At 39.3% G+C, this 19,069-nt stretch overlaps 1 protein-coding gene across 1 annotated transcript in view; it reads left to right on the forward strand.

Annotated features, from left to right (window-relative positions):
* Positions 1 to 18,657, forward strand: part of Tspan8 (tetraspanin 8) — a 32,738-nt gene extending 14,081 nt beyond the window's left edge. Inside the window, exons 4-9 of the mRNA XM_076920257.1 lie at positions 2,022 to 2,159; positions 3,972 to 4,046; positions 4,157 to 4,264; positions 9,257 to 9,382; positions 12,906 to 12,989; positions 18,378 to 18,657. Of these exons, the coding sequence (XP_076776372.1) occupies positions 2,022 to 2,159; positions 3,972 to 4,046; positions 4,157 to 4,264; positions 9,257 to 9,382; positions 12,906 to 12,989; positions 18,378 to 18,431 (585 nt within the window). The 3' untranslated portion in view covers positions 18,432 to 18,657. The remainder of the gene's footprint in view (positions 1 to 2,021; positions 2,160 to 3,971; positions 4,047 to 4,156; positions 4,265 to 9,256; positions 9,383 to 12,905; positions 12,990 to 18,377) is intronic.
* Positions 18,658 to 19,069: the final 412 nt, after the last annotated feature.

Here is a 19,069-nt window from a genome sequence, read left to right on the forward strand (position 1 = left end):
TGTCCTTATTACTGCCTACACAGGTGTCAGCTGTACTACTTAAGTTCCTTAAAAAGACAGTCCATCTATTATCACTGTGTCTGGGCTTTCTCTCCGGAGTTCTAATAACCTGACTAGAGTCTTCTACCTGTTTAGATGTCATAGCATGGTCTGGTGATCATACAGACCTGCCTTCTCAACGAGGTTTTCCTGGCACATCTATTTTGTCTCTGATCTTGTGCTTGCTTGTTAACAGCAATGATTTCTCTGGCTTTAGCAATATCATATATATATATATATATATATATATATATATATATATATATATTCAATCCTTTGTGAATCTCATACATTCATACAAGGTACTTTTGATTATATTCCATTCCTCACTCCTCCTGGTCTACTTCTTACCCCTCCCAAAACTTGTCTTTCCTTTTGCTGTTGTTGCTGTAATAACCCATCAAGCCCAATGCACGCTGCCCATGTACTCCTGGATAAGGGGCTATCCACAAGAGCAGAGCGGTCTATCTACCCTAATTCTCCCTCCTGAGAAGTCTGGCTCCAATCTTAACAATGAGTCAAACAAAAATCTCTCCCCCAAATGAAAAACAAAATAAAACAAAGCAAGCTTTAAATTTGTAAATCTAAAGCATTATGTGTACGCAAATACTTTTAAAGGCAAAGGAGGCTTTAGAAGCCACAGAACTGGCCTAATTTCGCTTACTTTTCTTGGGGTTACAAACTTGTTACATATTGGGACCTCAAGTAGAGTATGGGTATTTCGATTTAGGTTCGCATAATTTAAGTACACTCCTTCTTAATGACCATTAAGTAAATGTCTCCTATGGGTTATGAATGGATTTTAAAAGCCTTCGAAAACAGAAGGATCACTAGTGGCACCACTTGCTTTTGCATTGATTGTTAAAGGAGGTGACCCATGAGTGCTCTGGTAGATTTGAGAAGACAGAGTCTTGAGCATCCTTAGCCCAGTACCTGGATGTTGCAGGAAGCATAAGGACTGAATGCAGCATACATGTGTAGCTCTGGTACACAGTCTCCATCTTTAACTGTGATTGACTACTGTCAGTCACATGTGTCGATGCATAAAGGAAAAATAAGTGGCCCATGGGTTTGGGTTGCTCTAAGGTTGATGTATAAGCATATACTTGGGTTGCATGTGGAAGACTTGAATTACACCAAATGGGTAGCCCACTAATTGTAAATAGTCCTAAGATATTCTCTTCCACATTCCATAATTTGACAGTCAGGTAAAATTAAAAGTTTCTGGGTTAGATCCTTCTGAAAACAAGAAGACAAATTTTGATACAGACTTGTAGGAAGTGGGCTTGTTGGATTCTTACAAAGATGCAAGAGCATGTGGATTAACCCGAGCCCTTTCCCAGGGTTCCTTTTGGCCACTTCCTGCCTTCTGCCCTATTCTGCTCAAAGGCAAACCACGTTGGTTTTGATCACCACAGCTTCGCCTGTTCTTCAGCTCCTTGTGAATGGATCTTACAGCATTTGCTCTTTTAAAGAAACACAGCTTCTTCAGCTCCGTGTGACTAACTTCGTTCATGCTGTAATCAGCATGGACTTGAGGAACCTGAGATGTTTTTTTCAAGTCAACACAATTAGGTTATCATAAAACAAAGGCTTTATAATGCTACTCTAGGTATAAAATATACAATGTGTGAACCAAAGAGCCCATCCAAAAAAGGGACTAAAAGCATCTTTCCTTTTAAACTGTTAGAAACAACTTTAAAGGGCCATTATTGTTCCTTTATCCATCATCTACCACTTCATTCTTGGACAACTCAAGGCTGGAAACAGTACTCAAGAAGGTGCCATTTCAATACAACGTGAGCTGTGCCAAGGCAGAGATTTTTTTTTTTTTTCTTACTGGTTTAGGTAGCAAAACCTTCTCAGGGTCTCAGAACAGGGCCTGACACTCAGTGGGGATTCAAGAGGTATTTGAAAAATGAGTAAAATAAACATCAAGGGAAGGAATCCAGGCACCAATTCTTTTTTTTTTTTTTTCCTAGATCATTGCGTCCGGAGACATTGGCACGAACCCATTGGTTGCTGTGAATATCTTGATTGCGGTTGGGGCCATCATCATGGTGCTGGGTTTCCTGGGATGCTGTGGAGCTATAAAAGAAAGCCGCTGCATGCTTCTCTTGGTGGGCAAACATTACCCTTCTGACCCCAAGGGTTTTCTGTGACCTGTCACAAGACTTGGTCTTGCCAAGCTTGATGAAACCCTAACTTATTTTAGAGAATTTGGTTATGGACTATACGATGGCACAGGTTTTGGATTACATCGGTGTACATTAAAATATCATTATGTTCTGTTTATTAATTAATGTTGGAAATAAATATGGCTGCAGTTATTCCTTAACCAGCTTTTCCCCAAATTACCACACAGAAACCTTTTAATATTTCAAAGCCTTAGCTGGGCAGACTCTCAACTAACTCATCTAAGTTAACCCAACCTACTAGCCTCATCCAGCCATACTATACAGATAGCTATACTTTGCAAACCTGTTATCAGAACAACTCTTCCCATGTCTCCTGACAAAAGACCTTTCCTCCTTCCCAGAGTTCCTTTTTCCCTTCCAGGAAGTCCCACCTTCTACTTCCTGCCCAGCTAACTGGTCATCAGATTTTCATTAAAGCCTATCAGAGAATGCTTTAGGTAGGTGAGGAAGGACAGAGATGCAATTTCACACAGTGTAGGCCAACCCATTGGCTTAGATCTGAGTTTACTCTAAACTATATAGAGTCTAAAGGTAGGTCCATTTTAGTGAGTCATGCCTTCACTCCTTCAGTCAGCCATTCACACAACATGACCATGTTTCTGCGTGTTAGACACTGTGTTCAGTGATACAGAAAACACTAAGACAGATCCCATTGTGGGAAGAATCAGTGGAAGCACACTAAAGTGACGGTGGCTGAAGAGAAGGGTGAGACTGGGGGAGGGAGCTTTCAAGCCAGAGGTAGAAGTGAATGATCTATCTGTGTGGAAGGTGTGCTGTTGTCTTCAGGAAGAGAGCCTGGGGTCCAGGGCTGCAGTGTTTGAGAAATAGGAGTGTCTCGGTGTGGCTAGAGAGGGCAGAGGCTGTTTTCAGTAATGGTAGGAGATGTATTTGTGTCGGCGGCAGCCAAGTCTCAAAGGACATTCTGTGCAACAACCTTGCAAGGGAGATAATCAGATTTGTTGGTGAGAATGTTCCAGAACGGCGGATTAAGCTGGAGTAGCTTGTAGGCATTCACTTTTAAACTTATACACTAAAATGCAATGAGTGGATCTTGTAAAAAGTATTAGGAGATAGTATTTGTGGGGTATGAATTCGAACGACCTGAACTTGCTTCTATCATAAAATAAGGACTGTGCCCGTCTGAGGGGGATGGCGCTTAGCGATTTGCTATGAGGGAAGGCAGAGGCAGATTGAACAGGATGCCAGTAATGTCTCCTGCTCTAGCTGCTTGGGCAAAGAAGCCTCTTTTGCCATTTGAGAAATTTAATTGCTCGAGGAACTTGTCTTCCAAACAGACTGGTCTGTGGGCTGCATCCTCCAGGCAGGGTTCAGGATGTACCTGGGGAACAAAGTCCCAGTGATTTTCACAGTGAAGATACTGTTTGGAGACCTGTTTTATGCAAGTTTTCACCTTGATTTAAACAGGAGAAACAACACTTAGATCCTCTAGGCTTTCAAACCCACTCCCCTTTAATAGGCTAGAATAGACACAGGTCTTTCCGATGAGATTTGATGGCAACCACTTTCCTTGGTCTACCTTGGAAGCACATGTTTTGGGGTAGTAATAGATTATTGCAAATCTGTAGCTGAAACACTATAATGTAATAAAGGGAGACAGAATCTGGTACTCCACCTCTGAGGCTATTCTGGCTGCCAGGGGTCACATGACACTGGATATACTGTTGGAAGTTACCAGCTGCTCTGAGAATAACGCGTCCCTGTCTTTTCTTTCAGTTTTTTATCGGCTTGCTCTTGATTCTGCTTCTGCAAGTGGCAGCAGGTATCTTAGGAGCCACTTTCAAATCTCAGGTACGTTCACCGATGATGTTTGACAACTCTTACCAAAGCCCGAAACATTGAAATCCTACACTATGACATGAATAATTTAACAATATATATTTTTCTCTCCCAATTTTCAGACTAACCGCATTCTGAATGAAACGCTGTATGAAAATGCTAAGCTTTTGTCAGAGACAAGCAATGAGGCAAAAGAATTCCAGAAGGCCATGATTGTATTACAGACAGAGGTAAATAGAAGGTTTTGGCCACCTGGGAATTTGAATATAATTATTCAATGTTTAATTGTAAATTTAAAACTGTTACTACTACTACTATTATTATTTTATATGTGTGGTGTTTTGCTGCATGTATGTCTGTGCACCACATGTAATTCTGATGCCTGCAGACTCCAAAGAGGGTGTTGGATGCCTGGGACCTGGAGTTACAGGTGATGGTAAGCTGTCCTGTTGGGTGCTGAGAATCAAACCCAGGTCCTTTGGAACTGTCGTCAGTGCTCTGAACCACTGAGCCATCACTTCAGCCCAATGTTTATTTATTCTTTAAATTGCTGTATTCTATGAAAAGAAATTGTCCATTTTGCAGATTTTGACTAACTACCATTTCAAAACGTAATAAGAAAAAATTATTTGGAACAGTTTCTCATCTTTTATGATTTGTAGCAATTTAGGGCATAAATTAAGAAGGTATGTGTACAACAAATTAAGCTTGTATGGAACAAACCGATAATTACTTTAATATTTATGATATAAAAGAATAGTGCTGTGGAGTCCCCTCCCTCCACTTAAAACTAACAGTGTGCTCCTTGCAACCCTATGAACTAGTGTTTTAGTTTATTATAAGACTACCTAAGTTCCATCCAGTGTCAGGCTCTGGGTCTCTGCATCTGTTTCCATCAGCTGCTGGGTGGAACCTCTTAGAGGGCAGTTATGCTAGGCTCCTGTCTGCAAGCATAACAACTATCATTAATAGTGTCAGGAGTTGGTGCTTGCCCATGAGATGGGTCTCAAGTTGGGCTCACTATTCATTGGACACTCCATCAGTCTCTGCTCCATCTTTGTCCCTGCATTTCTTGTAAACAAAACACATTATTTTGGGGTTGAAAGTTTTGTAGGTGAGAAAAGGAGAGAGAGAGAGAGAGAGAGAGAGAGAGAGAGAGAGAGAGAGTCCTTTTATAGCAAGCTAGGCTCCTACCTGGCACAGAACCTAGAAGAAATGCTAACAGATCCTACTCCAAACTCTGTTTCATCTATACACACAATACATATGGACAGAAGTTTCAGATATGTTTTTCTCTGTATTTCAGGGAACTCCCACACAAATTCCCTGTTAACCTACAATGAAACACTGCCCCTCTGGAAATCTTGATAAGTGTTTATGAAAGGGTGATGTGTCATTAACTCTGGCTTTTTACATCCAGCGTTCATACAACTTACAATTTGTTCTTGACAAAACTTCTAGAGAAATATGTCTCTAGGTCTAGAGAGTGGATAACCTAACAAGCTTTATTTAGCCTTTCTAACTTCTCCCCTTCATCCTTTATCTCTCTGTGCCTCTTTAACAATGATCAGGTATGTTGTATCTCAACTATGGAGTGATCTTACATTTATGGGATTTACATTCTATTTTATACAGCAAGTCCACATTGATTGATATTATTCAAAATAATCAGGGAGAGTAAGTGACTAGTTGTCTTGCTCATGGGAACAAGGAGGTTGTTTGAAGAAAGCCCTCCTTGCTAACATTGGCCTTGGAACTGGCTAAAATTTCAGCTCTTTGTCATAAGAACATTGAGTCATGTCTTTGTGCAACTCAGTCTTTGAACAAAAGCCCAAGTCTTTATCTTTGCCTCAATTGAACCCGTTAGTTTAAACTCATTATTTGGATCTTCTTTGCAACTTTGCTGTTCTATAATGTCTGACACATACGTTCCCCATTTCCATCTAAATCATTGATAATGATATTGAAGAGGTCATGTTCACTTGAGAGTATAGCACAAACAACAGTGAACAAAAATTATAGTTGTTAATGTATTTGAAAGTGATTCTAAATGCTGAATACTGGTTGTATCACGTCACATGGATTTTCCTGTTCTTTATCCTTGCAACAAATCTGGAGATTAGGTTCCATTATCAGCAATTTAAGCAAAACTGAGATTTCGGCAAGATGGGCTTTAAATATGAATAATATGGCCACCTAACTACAACCATTGAATGAAAGCTCTTTGCTCATTTTTCGTGGTTTTGTTTTGCTTTTTTTCTTTTTTTTCTCTTTTTTCTTTCTATTTTTATTGAGATAGATTCTCTTATACAATACATTCCAGAGGGATAGTCTAAATTGGAAGTCTTCATAGAATCCTTGGTCTTCATCAAATCTTCCCTTAGAGCTCAGGGAATCCTGCGGAAGAGGAGGTGGAAAGATTGTAAGAGGCAGAGGGTACGGAGGACACCAGGAAAAGAAGGCCCTCTGAGTCAGCTCAGCAGGGTCCATGTGTGCTCACAGAAACTGATGCAGCAAGCACAGGTCCTCCATGGGTCTACACCAGCTTCTCTGCATATATATCATAGCTATTAGCTTTGTGTTTTTTTGTGGGACTCCTGACTGTGGGAATGAGGGGAGTCTCTGACTCTTTTGCCCGATCTTGGGACTCTTCTCCTCTTGTCCGGTGGCTGTGTTCAACTTTGATATGAAAGATTTTGCTTCATCTTATTATATATTATTTTGTTATGTTTGGTTGTTATTTCTCAGGAACCTGTTTCTCTCTCTCTCTCTCTCTCTCTCTCTCTCTCTCTCTCTCTCTCTCTCTTTTATTTTAATTGAAAATAGATTCTTCTTTCATACAATACATCCCAACCACAGGTTCCCTCCCCCACTCCCTCCCTCCACTCCTCTTCACTCCTTCCAGCTCCCCACCCACCTCTTTTCTCTCCCACTCTCCCAAACCCACTCCTCCTTCATTTCTCTTCAGAGAAGAGCAGGTCTCCAAGAGATAATAACTAAACATGACAAAACAAGATACAATAAAACAAGCAAAAGTCCTATTATCAAGGCTGGACAAGACAACCCAATAGTAGGAAAAGACTCCCAAGAACATGCAAGAGTCAGATATACACTCACTCCCACTGTTAGGCGTTCCACAAAAATACCAAGCAACACAACCATAACTTCTATGCAGAGGAGCTGGTGCAGACCCATGCAGGCACTGTGCTTCCACTTCAGTCTCTGTAAGCCCAAATGAGCCCTGCTTAGTTCATTCATTGGGCCATGTTCTCCTGGTGTCCTTGATGCCCTCCTACCCTTCTTTCCTTCCTTCTTTCCTTCCTTCCTCCCTCCCTTCCTTCCTTCCCTCCTCCCTTCCTTCTCTCCTTCCTTCCTTTCTCTCTTTCTTTCTCTCTTTCCCCTCTTTAGGGTTCTCCAACCTCTAAGGGGAGGGACCTAATGGATATCTCCAATTTAGATTTTTAGATTCTTTCTCTGTATAATGCCTGACTGTGAGAGTACCCTCTCACATCTTCTGCTGAAAGAAGTCTCTCTGATGATGGCTGGACAATGTCTATGAGTCTAGCAGAATATTATTAAGAATCAATTTATGGATTTTTTTTTGGCTATTTATGTTCAGTTCTACCCTAGGTCTCTTGGCTATCCAGGCTTGGCCTAGGGCATGGGCTCCCTCTTCTGATGTGGGCCTCAAGATAAGCCATACATTGGTTGTTTTTCAAGACAGGGTTTTTCTATGTAGCCCTGCCTGTCCTAGAATTTACTCTGTTGATCAGGCTGGCCTAAAATTCAGAGGACCACCTGCTTATGCCTCCCAACTGCTGAGATTAAAGATATGTGCCCAGATGATTTTTTTTTGTTTGTTTTGTTTTATTTTTTGAGTCTATGTCTCAAAATATAGTCCTCACTGTCCTGGAACTTACCATGTAAATCAGATTGGCCACTAACTCATAGCTTTCTGCTAAATCTGTTTTCTGATGTGCTGGAATTAAATTCATACCTGAAAAAAAGAAGTCAACCAGTATTTGATGTGGTGGTGGTTTAATGACTGCTCCTAATAGTTTCTTCATGAAGCATTTTCTCCAGTAGAAGAGTTAGGAGAGCATGGAGATAGTTCCCTTCTTTTCCTCATCCAATAGAGTTCTGGTCACACCCACGTCCGTCCTTGCCTCCTTCCTGGACTACAGCCACATCCTCTTTCCCTTCAGCGACTTTAGTCTGTGCTTTTGTCTCTATGGCATATTTCTGAAACGTTGACCTTTTACTAATGCATGCTTTCCTATTTCAAAGATCTCGTCCTGGAGCTCTCTGCTCTTTAAGATGTCTCTGGTGCAGAGATCATAAGAAACAATTATTTTTTAAAAACTTTCAAAAAATTTGAGCAGCATGTACATTTCTCTAAGTTGAGAATTTGGCTGTGTGTGTGTGTGTGTGTGTGTCTGTGTGTGTGTGTGTCTGTGTGTCTGTGTGAACCTAGGATACATAGATCAGACTCTCTTGTCAACAAAACTAAATGTTAAGAATTTTGTTTTAACTTTATTTCCAAATTTCTTCAAACTTTTACTGTCTTAGTCATTTTTTTCTTTATTGATGTTCAGACCGAAATTAAACATTCCTTTCTTTCTAAAAGTGGGTTTTATTTATTTATTTATTTATTTGTTTTTATTTTAGTTATGCATATGTGTGTTCTCTATGGGTAAGGTGACATATAGCATGTCAGCATAAAGAGTATTACAGAGATGGCTCAGTGGTTCAGAGTACTTGTTGCTTTCAGAGGACTGGAGGTCAGGTCTCAGCATCTATGTCAGCTGACTCACAACTGGCTGTATCTCCCTGACATGCAGTTCCAATACCTTCTCTGGCTTCTATGTGCACATGACACACCTGCCGTGCCCTAGCATATGCTCATGCTTGCACACACACATGTACTTTCTCTCTCTCTCTCTCTCTCTCTCTCTCTCTCTCTCTCTCTCTCTCTCTGTCTCTCTCTCACACACACACACACACACACACACACACACACACCTACACGCTCATTCATGTGTGGGCAAAAGTGTGCAAGTCCATATATATAACACATAAATAAAATAAAATTTATATTTTAGCATATATTTTAGATTTGTGAAGACACATCTTTGTAATGCCATTTAGAAGAACAACTCAATGTATGATCATGTTTCTGGTTATGTTAATGATTGAGTTTGCTTCTGTCTTTCTCTTTACAGCTTAAGTGCTGTGGCTTGGATCGTGGAGCTGCTGACTGGGGAAATAATTTTAAAGATGCAAAAGAGTCATGTCAATGTACAGGATCTAACTGTGACAACTACGAGCAAAATAGTGTTTATCCAACGGTGAGAATAAGATTCAATTTGGCATAATCAATAGTTCTGATATATACTTTTTGCAATGACAGTGTCTGTAAAAACTTAAAATACAGCAAGCACCAAGGGAACTGTAACATGAAAATATTCAGTTACTCAAATAGAAAGCTAATCTTTATTAATTATAAAAGAAGATATTTTAAAATGAAAGGCTTTTTTTGTCTAAAAGCTTAGCATCATTTAAACCTAACATTCTTGGTCAAACTTAGGTCAAGTACAAGTTAAAATAAAAGTTTATTTTAGTGGCACACGCCTTTAATTCCAGCACTTGGGAGGCAGAGGCAGGCAGATTTCTGAGTTTGAGGCCAGCCTGGTCTACAGAGTGAGTTCCAGGACAGCCAGGGCTATACAGAGAAACCCTGTCTCGAAAAACAAACAAACAAACAAAAACATCCAAAAAACCACCAAACAAACAAACAAACAAACAAACAAACAAACAAAAAGTTTATTTTATTCTTTCTTTGGTCACTACAATTACTGTTCTCTATTTTTTATCTTAATTAAAGTTCTGGAAACTAATATTTTTACTTGAGTTTTCAAAAGTCAGTCTTTCCATCCCCCCCCCCCCAGTTATAATATCTTTTCCCCAAGAATCCATTTAAGTAGAAATAAAGGATTTGATATTTAGGACTTCAGCCTCCAAATATTAAATGTACTTGCTAATTTATCTATTTATTGTTGCAATTGAGAAGTTGCTTTGCGTACTTGAAATGAACTTTAGTGGTGAGTTTCTACCATCTATATGCTATATGCATCCCAAGTGTCTGAGTTGTGGGTACCAACTTCTATTTTTTAATATGCCTTTTAATGAAAAATGTGTGACTACTTATCAAGTTTGTTGACTACCTTTTGTAAGCCATGTATCCCCCATCACAAGGCTTTTCACACTGGGGCTGGAGAAATGGCTCAGCAGTTAAGACTGCTCTTCCAGAGGACCCAATTTCAACTACCAGCACCCACATGGCAGCTCACAACTGTCTGTAAATCCAGTCCCAGGAGATCCGACACCCTCATGCAGACATACATGCAGGCAAAACACCAAATTCGTATGAAATGAAGATAGGTAGATAGATAGATAGATGATAGATAGATGATAGATAGATAGATGATTGATAGATAGATAGATGATAGATAGATGATAGATAGATAGATAGATAGATAGATAGATAGATGATAGATGATAGATAGGAAGGAAGGAAGGAAGGAAGGAAGGAAGGAAGGAAGGAAGGAAGGAAGGAAGGAAGGAAGGAAGGAAAGACAGATGTCCCTTCTGCCTGGAAAGGCTTAGCAGAAACACAATTGGCATCAATGTTTAAATTTTTACTGCTCTTCTTCAGAGACGACTCTATCAGTTATGCCTTTGTGGCATCAAAACAGCTTCAGCAAATGATTATGATCTAGTCATGCGAGATTTCCCAAAACTACCCCAATTCGCAATACATTAATTTCTATGGTACCCGAAGGTTATTTCCAATCTAGTGTTTTTTTTTTTTATCTACCAATTGTCAGCATCATTAATAAATGAATGAAAATATCAAATCACAGAGGAAAAGATTCTCTCCTTCAGTCAACTCACTGGGGCTAAAGAGGCTCTGCTCTGAAGCAGTACATATTTACAGTCACTCGTGGGAGAGAATTACAGGAGCAATATTACTGTGTCATTTCCTTGTCAAAATAATAGCAATTACATTTTTTTTATTCTTACCTTTTATGATCCTCTCTGATTTCCTCCTGCCTACTTAAATTTAGCAACATACTATTTCCAAGGTAGAATGTAAATCATTATCTGGTATAATGTAATTATACCAGAATGTAATTTCCATGTAGGATGGTGAGGAAATTCGTAGGTTCTGTTGATGCACATCTCCACTTCCTGTGGAAGACTCAGCTGACAGACGGTTTTATTCAAGATGTATTCTGAAAAGCACTTTATGAAATGATATCTCCTGTGAAGTTCATACAGAATTCATCTCGGTATAAGCCAATGGCTGCCCTAGCACCCTGAAAGGAAGATCATTGTTTCATGGAATAGTCCCATCTGCAATGTGTCATGTGAAAGTCTGGAAAAATGGGACGCCTACAATGGATGGATGGATACCATTCATGGCTCCTTTTCCTTTCTTCACTCTGTTTTGCACTCTGTTTTCTTGAGAGCAGGAGGAGACAGATATCATAAATATAAATCAATAGATGTAGACATTCATCTCTATCTTGGCCCTAACTGGCATGATAATCTGAGACATTTGCTGATTTAGATTGGAAGTGAGTGAAGAAGTTCATTACATTAAAGGATGAAGTTTTGGAAAAGACCTTCCCAGTTGGAGTTGGGTTGTTTTTGTTTTTTGTTGTTGTTGTTGTTGTTTCAAGCAAGTAGCATGATTTTGGTCAGTCTTCATACATACATAAGTGTCACAGGAATGACATAGTTCATGACAATACACATTACATTGTGCAGTGTTTTTCTAGTTGGAAAAAAGTTATCCTTGTAATTTTTAGTTACCAAAATGTTTAGAATTTGTCTGAAATTTTTTAAAGTTTGATTTCCAGGCTGATTTGAGTACGTTTCAAAATACTGTATCAGAGAAACGACTTTCTAAACTCTTTCTATCTTCAAGTAATATCATAAAAGCACACGGAGTAGATTCCTTAAAGATAAAAATAGAGGTCATATTTATTATTAGAGAACTTGACATTCCTTGTTTGCCAGAAGAATATCTACACTATATATAGCTAGAATCTCAACAGTAGAATTCCTTGCTGCAGGTCACAAACCTACATAATTCCTGATTTTTTTGTTGTTATTTATGAAAATCATAGTTTGGAGATGAATTGTTACAAATTGACTTCTTAATTTCTTTTTAAATTTTCACCAAATCATTTTTATTATATTTTTAATATTTAAAACAATTTTTGATTTAAATCTATTTTGATCATATTCTTCCCCTCCCCCAAGTCCTTCCAGATCCTCTTCCTTACCCTACCCTCTTAATTTTAAGCTCTTTTTCAACAAACAAGCAAATAAAAATCCAGTGAAACAGCAAAACCCCCAAGAAAAGGATGTAACCCCAACCCTCCCCTCTACCAAACTGTAACTTAATAAAAGCACAAAACAAAAAACCCTGTGCGGTCCATTATGCATTGGTCAGCTACTCCTGAACATGAGGTCTGTGCTAGAGTGCTTGAAATTCACAGCGTTACTCTATTGAGTGTCAGTCCAGGAATTACATAGCTAAAGAAAAAAAGAAAAGTTGGCTCAGATGCTTTTGAGTACACACAGTAAGAGCAAAAGCTAGGGGTAGAAGAAATTGTTCAATTCCTCTTTGTTGACCTTGGTACTAATATTAAGTGTCAACCAAAAGGATAAAAATGTTAATATGAGATCAAAATTTCACTAAAAGCAATCTCCTCTCTCTCTTTCTCTCTCTCTCTCTCTCTCTCTCTCTCTCTCTCTCTCTCTCTCTCTCTCCCCCTCCCTCCCTCTCTCTTTTAACAGACCTGTGTTTCGCCGATAAAAGATCTGATTGAAAAGAACTTCATTATCGTCATTGGAGTTGCTTTTGGACTGGCAGTTATTGAGGTACAGTATACCAATGTGATCACCTCTGCATGCATTTGTAATAATTGTAACATTGTAACAGGCAGGTCCAGCATGGCCTGGGTGGGGACAAAATTATGTGGTTTCGGCCTCTGGGACAGCGCCCACAGGCGTGGACCTCCAGGAGAGTTGATGGCTGCCTTGGGCAATTAGGCTTGTTTGTATAATGCTGTCCATATTTTCACGTTCCTCCCTAGAGGAATGTTCTCCCTGTTAATGACTCCAAGATAATCTGAGACAGCATGAGTCTGAGAGGCAAAGGTGTGGCTAATGTCTCAGCAAAATGGTAACACTGGGACCTTCAGGACAGCACTTAAGACTGTGGAAAACTCTAAAAACATGGGTCAAAAAACATATAATTTCTCAACTAGGCATGATATAAGGATGCAATATGAATTATGAAGGGCTTCACTAGTCTAAAGAGAGGAGCAGTTGCTCTGTGAGCCAACTTGTCAGATTCAAAGACCAGCAGATACAAATGCAGACACTTTCCTGAGTTCAAGGTCAGCCCCGGGATAGAGCTAATTTAGGTCTAGGTGTGATAGAAATGGTAATTTCAGGACTGGATCCCACCTAGCTAGTTTATTGTCTCTGCTTAACTGACGGACAGGCAGATGTCTGAATTCCTTTGCAGTGTTAAAAGAAAATGTGCCATCTTCTAAGAATTAAGAGGCTGGGGTCACAGGATGCTGACTCATAGGATAATCAAAAGGGAACCTGCAATAAATAACTGAATTGATATGAAAATAAAAAACTGGGCTTTTGGTCTGCAAGAGAAGTCCTAGCAGAAGTGATAGCAGTTCTTTAGAAGTTTTCTCTAGTGAGAGCTGAACTCTCTGGCAATATCTGGAGAATGAAAGCAGCACTTCAAGAATTTTTTTTCTAACAGGATTTCTGATTTTGGCCGGAAAATCCACGGAGAGCAAACACACCTCTTTTAGAAGTTTTTCTAACAGGAAAACTTTTCTTAGTCAGAAATCCCAAGACTTACTTAGAGAGCTGACCCAGCTCTTTCTCTAGCAGCAGTGCAGAGAAAGCAGCCTGAAGAGTGAACACAGCTCTTTTAGAATTTTGTTCTGGTTTCCTGGTTTTGATCAGAGAACCCAAGAATTTTTTATTTTAATTTTTCTAACAGGGTTTCTGACTTCGTCAGAAGATCTAAGAAATTTTTTATAGAAGCTTTTCTGACTTTGGTCAGAAAATCCATGAGCTTTTAGAAGTTTTTCTAACAGAGAGAGCAGAAAGCTATCTGTCACAACCAGAGAGTTTTTAGAATAGCAAGAAAAAGCTGTCTGGAGCAGAGCAGAACACACAAACACACAGACACACAGACACACAAACACACACACACACACACACACACACACACACACACACACACACACACACACAGAGCAGTCTGGAAAACTATCTCAGCAGCCTGGACCCACGATTTGACTTGGAGTCATTTGTTTTTGCTGCTTCCAAAGAACCCTCTCTCAGGAACATGAACCTAGCCGAGGCTGGCCCTTGGCAGTAATATATACTCATGTTGAACTGAACGAAAATGTTTAAAAAGCACAAGGTATTCACTGCCCAGGGCACAGCATCTCATTGAATCATTCTTGAGTCTGGAATAGGTAGGGTTATATTCTTATAAATCAAGAGGGGCCGAGGCTGCTATTTCTTTTGAGAAAAAAATATCTATACAATTCTTAGTTCTAGGTATTCCCTTTGCATCAAAACCAGTACAAGTGTCAAACGTTCCTGAGGTGATCTCAGCAGAAAGCAGAAATCCAAGGCAAGGGAACAACATCCCCCCTCCCCCCCCACACCCAAATTGTTCATTTCTAGCCATGATCTTGAAACACGAAATACATAATAAACTCTAAGTTGTGAAGAAATGCTTTTCCTCTAAATCATTCTAGAGAAACCTGAGAATTTCTAAACATCTTAAGTCATTTTCTCATATTTTCCTGGCTTAGGTACTATAAGTAGACTTGGAGAGGTCTCCAGGAAAGCTCTGGGTGAGGCTGGTGTATCACTCCATTAATTCAACTATCGATGGTGACAAACATATTCTCCATTGGATTTTTATCTTGATGGACTTCATGGCATTTCATTTTTATGACCCGAAGGAGGGCTTTTATATGGCCTCCAGATATTTGCCAAGAAGAGAAATAAAACATTTTCAAAGGAACATTTATGGAGTTATCTCAGATCATGAGAAATGGAGATATCAAATGAGTCAGAATCACTCCTGAGCTTACATCAATACAGTAGCAAGAATTCAAACACTGTGTGGAATCTCCCAGCTAATCTCCGATGAGTGGTGCTTGCTTCCTTATGGAATGCAGAGCATGGGTCGATTTGGGTACTTTAGCGGGTTGCAAACTCCTGTTACATCATCACTTGGTAAGAATTTCTCTTGAGAGTAAAGTGAGATCGTATTCTAAGTGATTCGTAATTCTCAGTTGAGAATCAGAAAAAAAGCTAGGTACTACTAGCAAAAAAAAAGAAAAAAAAAAAAAAAGATTACTTTCTCATAGCCCAAATTACAAAGCCTATGTTGGCACAGCCTGGGTTTCTTTGAATCTGATAGAAAGTCAAAGTCAGAGTTATTCTGCATTAGGTCTGTTTCTCTAGATTCTGTTCTATGTCCTTTGTCCCTTTACTTTGTATTTGGGCTTCATGATAATTTAGAAATAAGACACTATGGCTACAAAGGTGAGGAATATACACATTGTCATATAAACACATGGCACACACACACACACACACACACACACACACACAAGTGCTTTGACACAGTTGAACTTAAAACATGCCTGAGAATACAGCTTGGTGGTGAACATGAGGTTAATAAGCTCAGAGACCCGGGCTTAATCACCAAGAGCTAAGATCGGGAGAGCAGGCCTTAAGTGGGGTTAAGTATTACATTTCATGCTAGAGTCAAATTTAGAGAGACGACTATGACAGCATACAGCTCATGCACACTTTTAAGAGGTTTGTTGGAGCTGAGCCAAAAGTAACAAGGACGTGATTGATTGGAAAGATTGGTGGACTGGGTATTCTAGCCAAAGTTATTGCCGGGGATCTTAACAGAGTGAGTGGGAAACTCGGTTGCAAATAAAGTAGCACATATCAATATTTTATGGATTTGATATACTCTTTGTATTTGTTACACACTTAGGGGCGTTTTTAATTCTGGTATTATATTTTCCCAGTGAACTAGCTGAATAAAAATGCTACACACAGTAGTTTACCACTATGGAGTTTGTGTGCAGCTACTGTAATGTTTAGCCTTGAGTGAGAGGGTTAAATTTCGATGCCTGGGCTATCTGTGGATATCGAGAAGAGCTGACTGAAATAATTGTTGGATAATTTCCTTGTTCAGTTTCCCAATCTAAAGTCTGTCTTCCCTCTAGAGTTTTATATAAAAGAAAAAAGAGACCTTTGCAAATGGTCCTCTGGTATCCAATCAGTAGAAACCTGGCCCCCATTAGACCTTAGTCTTAGAATCATTAGGCGAGCCTCTTAGCACTTATGTTCTCTGCTTCCAATTTCAGGGAAAAGCAAAGATGCATAGAGAGAAAATATCAGCTCATAAACATTTTTCAGGAAATAGAATTAATTTCCCACAACCCTAATTCGGAAAATCTATGCAGACATCTTCTCAGAAAAAAAAATCATGTTTCATATTCAGACTTTAGATGGAAACCTTGTTAAGACTATACCTAAGGGGTTCCTCTCAGACTGCATACTAGAAACTCAGATAAGATGTCACACTTGATTCTGAAAAAATAAAAAAAAAATCATCTATGGATGTTTGGAATCCTTATCTAGAGTTAAATAAACAGATTATTATTCTTATTTAAAGAGTGGTAAGCATTTTTCAGTTTTACATTCACTAAATAAAAATTATCAAATGACGACGCTCCACCACTTAATAGGATGAAGGGCTACCTCACAGGAACAAAGCCATTCAGAGAAACGGCCATTTTATCACTTTTAGAAAAACAGCTTCAGCATGTGGGAGTCTGTGCATAAACACTTAGCAGCAAGTCTGCGTCTTAGTATACACATCATAAAATGATTAATTTCTCTTCTGTTTTTCTGAAAGTAAATGTTCTTACCTGATATAAAGAAATGACAGAAGTGTGAGAGTGTTTCAGTCAGCTCTTCCATCTAAGACCTGCCCCATCTCGAGGAGTGGTAGGCATCCATCTCAAGGCAGTAAGGACTGTAGACACTGGAGCTCCATGGTTTGGTCATTTTCTTTATTTCTTGTTTCCCAGCAATAAGGTTTGGGATAAAGGCAAAACGATTAAATGGCTTTTGAGCCCTGCACCTCAGAACATCCTGAATGAAGGAGAATGCTCTAGAGAACTGCTATCTGTTTCTCTATTTTCTTTTAAGGCAGAAAAAAGTTGACAACTGTCCTTGTTTGAATTATGCTTCTAGGTTGATGTTAGTGAGAAAGTCAGCACAGTAGGAGCATTTAAGATGACTCAGCCAATGCCACCTTTCTCTCATCTAGCCTCCTTCCAAAGGAGACAGGGAAGGGCCACAATTCCTATCTATCCCACAGCCAGGTTGTTCCTATCCTTTTTACATCAAAAACAAAGCATTTAAGTCACCAACTGCAGAGCCAATTAGAGTGGGCTCTGAGGGTCCTTACCCTTGGAAGAACTAACGAGATGAGATTCACGCCCTAGATATTCAGTTGTGTTTTGTGTCTTCAAAAGAAAATAAGAAAATTCCTGAGCTGAGCTGTTACCCATAGTTTACAAGTGCATTATTTTTTCCTTCTTCAAAAATTTACTCATTTTTTTTCACTTCTAAGCGTTGCCTAAAACTTTAGTAGAAAAAAAATTTTAGACTCCTTGATTTCTGTGCAGACGATCCAAACCAGATGACCATGATCTTTCGATGGAATTAATAAGTATATTTAGTTCCTGCAAGCTGTTGGTACCCAGAGCTCAGAGGGAAATGTTTATAGAAAGATATATGCATACCATAAGAGGAGACCATCCTGGAGTAGTAGCTGATACTGCACAATTAAGTAGGGCCATTGAAGATTGGCTGGAAAAACCTGACACACTTACATACACACACACACACACCACACGGAGGGGGGGAAGGAGGGAAAGAGAGAGACAGAGAGACACAGAGACAGAGATAGGTAGATCGGTAGGTAGATAGATAGATAGATAGATAGATAGATAGATAGATAGATAGATATAGACAGACAGACAGACAGACAGACAGGGAGAGAGAAGAAGGGAGACAGACATTTCAGCCTTTGATATTAATTTCCCATTCAATAGGCAGCTTTCATTTTCCATGTTATTCTGTAGCGTCCACATTAACCCTGTGTTTTATTTCTAGATTCTTGGTTTGGTGTTCTCTATGGTGCTGTACTGCCAGATTGGAAGCAAATGAATCTGCGGACTTACCTGGTCATCATAACCACCATTTAAGTTTTTGCTTTGGCTTTGTAACTTCAAATACTCAAATACTGTAAATATCAGGAGCAAATGTCTTACCAAAATGTCTTAGGCAGACTACAGGCATCTTCACATGTATTCCGCACATTTAACTGTGAAGGACATAATAAAAATGGTTGTGTTTTTTTTTTTTCTCACAATAAAAAAGATGTTTGTGTTGATGCTTTCTGGGGTCCGGCCATTGTTTTCCAAGTAGCTCTGTGCCTCTAGTGATGCTCACCTGGAGCTTCCCAGGGGAATAGCCACGTCTCTAGGCAACAAGATCACAGACTCTGGGGCAGTGAATCTGGGACATTTTTTTCCAAAACACAACTCTGTTACATCACGTGTATCAACAACTGACGAAGAGATTGTCTAAAGTTGAACTACTTAAGGATGGCCCAGCTGTGTAAATCACCATATTTTTTTTTTTAAAATAATTTTTTTTTACCTTTATGGTGTCTGTGTTTTGCTTCAGATGTACTCTTAAAAACCAAAAAAAGTGCCTATATCCTAACCTTAGACCCCCCTGGTACCTCTCTGGATCTTCCTATGGGACACAACAGTTAAAACTACACTTTCCAGTTTGTGGAA

The sequence above is a fragment of the Arvicanthis niloticus genome, chromosome 22 (assembly GCF_011762505.2).
Source record: "Arvicanthis niloticus isolate mArvNil1 chromosome 22, mArvNil1.pat.X, whole genome shotgun sequence".
Classification (NCBI taxonomy): Eukaryota; Metazoa; Chordata; class Mammalia; order Rodentia; family Muridae; genus Arvicanthis; species Arvicanthis niloticus.